At 38.2% G+C, this 5,845-nt stretch overlaps 1 protein-coding gene across 1 annotated transcript; it reads left to right on the top strand.

Moving 5' to 3' along the window:
• Nucleotides 1-645: 645 nt before the first annotated feature.
• On the top strand, nt 646-3,420 carry ndufa4a (NDUFA4 mitochondrial complex associated a). The gene is made up of 4 exons (XM_083896657.1): nt 646-786; nt 1,910-1,998; nt 2,816-2,876; nt 3,192-3,420. Exons 1-4 carry the CDS (start codon nt 745-747, stop codon nt 3,246-3,248), a joined length of 249 nt encoding a protein of 82 aa, XP_083752783.1. The 5' UTR covers nt 646-744; the 3' UTR covers nt 3,249-3,420.
• Nucleotides 3,421-5,845: the final 2,425 nt, after the last annotated feature.

Here is a 5,845-nt window from a genome sequence, read left to right on the forward strand (position 1 = left end):
AGCAGTAAACTTTTCTCCTTATCTCCATCCTGTGTCTCAATATATTACTCATTAAAATATATCCATGTATTTTGAAACAAAAACAAAACAAACCCATGTGTAAGTAAGTACATGTACACATAATAATAATAATAATAATTATTATTATTATTATTATTATTATAATAGGAATACACTGGTTGATTCATTCTAATAACAATAAAATGTTGTCACATGCTAGTGACACAACATTTTTGTATAACTTATGGTTATATATCATATATGTTATATATTATAAGAGTGGTTTGTTACAGTAGATCTCGTGATTTTTTTTAAATCGATAAAATTAATTTTATTTATAGAAAGTGTATGTAGGTGAAGTGGTATTGAGACTATACTGGTGATGCTGGTCGTTGTTTTGGGTGAAACCAGGACACTGTGCTTTAATTGGAACCCCATTTTCTTTGCCAGAATAAAACATTTTGTGAAAATAAAGCCTAAGACGACACAGTCACAAAGTGACGAAACTACACAAATTAGCCGTTTATTTAACCAAACGCAGTCCGACATAAGGCTTAAAATAGTACACATAGCGAGATAATTTGGGATATTTTAACGCTGTAAGTCAGGCAATGTGTTAAGCACCCTACTTAGTTTTCTCGGTCTTTCTTCCACCAGATTAAGTAGCGCACAAATTTGGCACGGCTGCTGGTAATCTGTTTATTTCTTTACAAATCGCTCCAAGTCGATCACGAACGTCTTAAAATGCTCGCCACCATCGGGAAACAGATGAGAAATCATCCAGCTGTAAGTATACATCAGTAATATCCAGTACAGAGTCACTTTGAGGGCTTGTTTTCAACTTAAACCATCTGTGGCTTTTTGTGTGCGTGTGTTTCCTAGCTGGTTGTGGCTAACTTGGCTAAAACAAAATAGTTGGCGCTACACGCTTCAAAAAAAACATGCACAAAAAGAGTTGCTTATTAGAATATGTGAAATGTTGGAGGATATACATGCTTCTTCAATAATACACTTGTTGATAAGTTTATAGCTAGTAGTCAAATCAGGTCACGTCTTCACTCACTCGCTCAAGACTGACAAGGGTGTTACTAAATACGTTCTGCTGATCCGATAATGGCCGCTGCTAGCTCTTGGTTACGGTTACGGCAAGCCTTTTAAACTTATAATCTTTAAGTTAGACTATGTGAAATTACATTAGCTGTGATTTTGACTCGTTGTAAACTAGTTCGAATTGTAGTTGTAGCTATCTGTGACGTCATTGCTAGCCAATGCGTTGAGTGACGTGAGTGTCATTTTGACGCGTTCAAACTGAATTGCAGATATCTGAAACTGTAGCGATGACGAGTGAGAATGACGTCAGAGTTAATTAAAGATTTCTCAAACTTGAGTTAGCCTATAATTAGTCATAATGATGTAGATATCTAACCCCATACAAATGCAAATGTGACATAATTCTGACTTGACTAGTACGAATGACATTGCAGATATTGGTAGCTGTGAATATCCTGTGATTCTACTGATTAAATGTTAAAGCTGCTTGCCATAGACTGTAGCCTATAACAAACTGTATAGCGTCATAATAGTCTCATGCTATTTTCTGGTTTAAAACAAGTTTGCCAAGAAGAGGTTGAAGGAAAAACACATCAGCTGAAGTGTGAACAATATGCACTAGAATTTGTATTATTGCCTAATACATACCAAAGATTTTTTGCTTTGGTGTGACTTGTTCAGCTGCACGTCAATGTTAATATCCAATCAGTGAATCATGTGACTGCAACTCAGTACATTTTAAGAATGAAGACATGGTCATGACGACCTGTTGAAGTTAAAAGTGTACACCAGAATGGAGAAGAAAGGTGACCTTAGTGACTTTTAATAATGACTGTAAATGTTTCTGCGTCGCTTTCAGCTCATCCCACTCTTTATCTTCATCGGTGGAGGTGTAACCATGTCTGTGGCCTACCTTGCTCGTGTGGCGATTAAAAACCCTGATGTCTGGTAATATGCCAGTGCACTGCACAGAATTGTGACTTTTTTTACTGATAAGTATTCAGTGATGACATTTGGAAATGAGAGTTGGTGTAAATACAGGGTGTCCATGGGGTCTAAAAAAGTATTAAATTTGATAAATCAAATTTCGGAAAATTAAGGCCCTTGGAAAGTCTTAATCACGATTTTATGATGTATTAAATTTTGTCCATAGTTTGACTGCAAGAAGTATGCATGAATGTATTTATTTTCCTTCCCGCGTTTGTTAAAAACAGCGATGCGCATTGCGCAGGCATGGCCGAGCGTGTACACGCGACGTTATGCATCTTGCGACAGTGAACACGCTCCTCCTTGCGAGAAATAATATCTGAAATCACACAAAATAAACTCCAAAATCATCAGACATGGGAAAATGTACGTTTATTGCAAACTTTAACTGTTTTGTAAGTCAAATATATGGTTTGCTGATTATAGCTTGAAATGGCGATAGTCTTAAAATATTTTGAGAAGGTCTTGAAAAAGTCTTAAAAAAGGTCTTGAAATTAACTTCTGGTTTCCTGCATATACCCTGAAATATGCTGATAAGTGTTCAGTTTATGGCTGCAAGTTATCGTTATTTTTATTTAAGATGAAAGTATTGATTTTACCACCGTTTGGGAATCTGGCTTCTAAAGGAAAAAGATGAGCAGCTAGAAAATATTTGCATTAAAGCTGCTGAAATCACAGGACTTGTTTTATTTTTTATCCATTTACCCATTTGCAAATAAATTGTAACCCGACTTTTGTTGTTCTGTCTATTAATGTGCAACTGTTTTGTCGTCTGTAGCTGGGATCGCAAGAACAATCCAGAGCCCTGGAACAAGCTTGGCCCAAATGATCAGTACAAGGTTTGCCTCTCAGCAGAAGTATATTATAAATCATGTTTCTTCTTTGATTGCACTGTTTCCTGAAGTGTTTTTATTGCCCTGCTGGTGGCGCTGCTACATTCAGGGTTCATTGTGTGAATCATTGCTCGACTCTTTGCTGAGCCGAGGATTATTCCCTTCAATTCGATTAATAAAATAATGTAATCTGGTTAAATATTCAGACACGTTTTTACTTGATTCCACATTATTGAAATTAAATGACTTTGTAGTTTTGGTAGTGCTATGAAATATGTTTGACCTTGAACATAAACAATGTTTTTTTTTTTGTATTCTCAGTTTTTTTCCGTCTCCACGGACTACAGCAAGTTGAAGAAGGAGCGTCCTGATTTCTAAAGATTGCAGCAACTGCACGAAAAGCACAAAGATGGGATGATCCGCACATCAGAGGAACGCAGAGGCTAAACCCGCACAACGAGTCAGATTAAGTTTGTCATTGCATTCCTTTTGCTTTTGTTTTGGAAATGTTTTTCGTTTTCAAACTAAATAAAGCGTGAACATACAGAGAAGATAATCTGTGTCATTGGTTGTTATTTGTGGGCAATTCATTTTCAGTGCACTTATGGCAGTCTCATTTGCATAATCACTTGGACTGCCTTCAGTGTTTACTGTCGTCTCTATGCTGTTGCTGTTTCACTCTCACCTCATGTCACCTCAGTCCTGCCTTAACTCAGCTGTCGGTGAAAGTGTCACATTTCTTGGCTGCTGTCCAGAACCTTATCTGTATGAGGGTCAGACTTTAACTTGGTCACATTTCCACAGTGAGCTCCCTCTGGTGGCAGTAGTGGGACTCCAGCAGATGTTGGTAGAGCCTCACCAGTATTTAATCCATTTTTTAAAGTGCCCATTGTTGCTTCTGCATTGTTTTCCCTGTGTTAAGATGATGCTACATTTGTGAACTATTTAAAGTGATGCGTGAGATGAAACTTTTTCTTCAAAAAGGTTGACAGTTTTTAGTTTAAAGCAATAACGTGTTCACGTGTAGCACGCAGCAGTGGAAACATGTCTGTGGTGGGACATTTGGCAGCATTTCTCCTTCTAGAATGCCATCACTCTCAGCCAGATGAGTTTGTAAATGTCAACAGGTCGTGCTTTTCCATCTGCAGTTTGGAGAAATGCGACAAGGATGAGCAGCCAGCGCGGCACAGAAAATGTCAAGGAGACCTTCATATTTGAATAGAAGCCCACGTCTAAATCTTCACCAGCCTCTCCAGTGCTGTTGTAATGTATTTCTCTCTCTCTTTTTATTCTCTATCATTTTCACCTGTGGAAAAGAAAATTAACTTCTGGCACAGCTTGTAACCGTGCTTCATTTTTGGAACATTCCTATTGTCTTGGCGTGTTCACCTTGTTCACCCTGAGCACTCAGCCTCCCACACCTGAATGCAAAATGTATATTTTCAAATACGCTTTTGCAAATGGAAAATGGCAATAAATGCCTTTATGTCTGCAAGCAACCTGTGATTTACAGGTAATGGTATATAAATGAAATCAAGTGGAGTGCTCTGTGGCTTGACAGCGAACACAGACGGTGACTTCTATCAAACTCTGATACGAACAAGCTGTCAAATTGCACAAAGACGCCTGCATCAGAAGCAGTGACCTAAACTTAGACGACAGAAGCGGCCCTTCACAACCTTAGCTCCTTTACAATGAGTTTCATCCTCTGGGAATTGGAATTGCCTTTAAAATATTTGAGGGAAATCTAACCGTTGAGATATGCAAGTGTGAATAAAAGATGCAGGCAGACCGTGTTGTCATCTGTACGGCCCAGCAGTTTTAGTAGCAGCACTGTAAATGATTTCAAAGGATTTAACTGCAACTTTCACAATAAAATAGCTCTTTATTATTTTCACGTTATTATTTCCTTCGTATCGGTGAGGCTATCGCACGAATCTCCACTAATTTGAAGTGTGATATTTTACAATTTACACATGAAACTACTGCAAAATCACAGTAATATTCTGCATGGCATGACTGTTGTGAAGTTGCAGGATAATAAAATCATAGTAATATATTGTATAACTGTGTGATTACAGTGCGCAGCTGTTGATTTACCGTAATTTGCTATAAAATTATACAGTAACCTATGAAAGTTAAGTATCTAGGACACAGTAATTCACTCTAAATATATACACAATAATTTGCTGTGAAAGTTATGGCACCAGTTGCCAGTATTGTACGCTGCATGCATAGTTAAATGTTTTAAAATGCAAATATAAGATGAAGCAGTGGTTTAGGAGTTCAAGAGCAAGTTGGTTTGACATTTGGCTTTAGGAGATTTTTCTGTTATGACACAGTGCAGAGAAACCTGAGGTTCTTTGTGCTTGTATAATATTTTGTCGTTTGATGTTAAAGCTGCTGTCTGGTCTATTATTATTGGTTGAGTGATTTTTGTAATCAAGACAGATAATGGTCAGCTCTGAGGGTCAGCGTTTGACAGACAGCTGCAGGGTTCAGAGTTCAAATGGCTTTGTCCTGGTGAATTCTCTGCGGACACTGGCTGAACACAACTGTAGAGCCGATCTGACCGGCATCTTTGGCCTCCTCCTCCCTGTGACCCCTCAACCCTCTGTTGAATTCATTAATTTCCTGCCAAACTGCAAAGGAAAAAGTGAAACAATTATGAGGGGAAATAATGGGGATTGAGGCACAAGGCGATTACTGCTGCTTCAGATTTCCTTCCAAAGGTCAAGGAAAAGGTCGGGTGGTTCAGGAGCCTGTGTGTGTGTGTGTGTGCAGAGCCAACACACTAACAAAGCATCTTCATTAGGCTGAGGAAATCAAGAAGCGAAACCAAAGTAGAATTGAATGCCATGTGCCAAGAACTAGATAGAACCAAGAACATTTTGTAAAAAATGTAGTATTGTGTGTGTGTGTGTCTAACTGTAGGACCTTTTCTACCATAAACACTGAGCTTGTCAGGACCAGTC

This window comes from Microchirus variegatus (genome assembly GCF_963457635.1).
Source record: "Microchirus variegatus genome assembly, chromosome: 10".
In the NCBI taxonomy this organism is placed as follows: Eukaryota; Metazoa; Chordata; class Actinopteri; order Pleuronectiformes; family Soleidae; genus Microchirus; species Microchirus variegatus.

Coding starts and splice junctions, on each gene's coding strand:
- ndufa4a (XM_083896657.1), top strand. CDS start 745: ATGCTCGCCACCATCGGGAAACAGATGAGAAATCATCCAGCT. Junction 787..1,909: donor AGATGAGAAATCATCCAGCT/GTAAGTATACAT, acceptor CGTCGCTTTCAG/CTCATCCCACTCTTTATCTT. Junction 2,877..3,191: donor GCCCAAATGATCAGTACAAG/GTTTGCCTCTCA, acceptor TTGTATTCTCAG/TTTTTTTCCGTCTCCACGGA.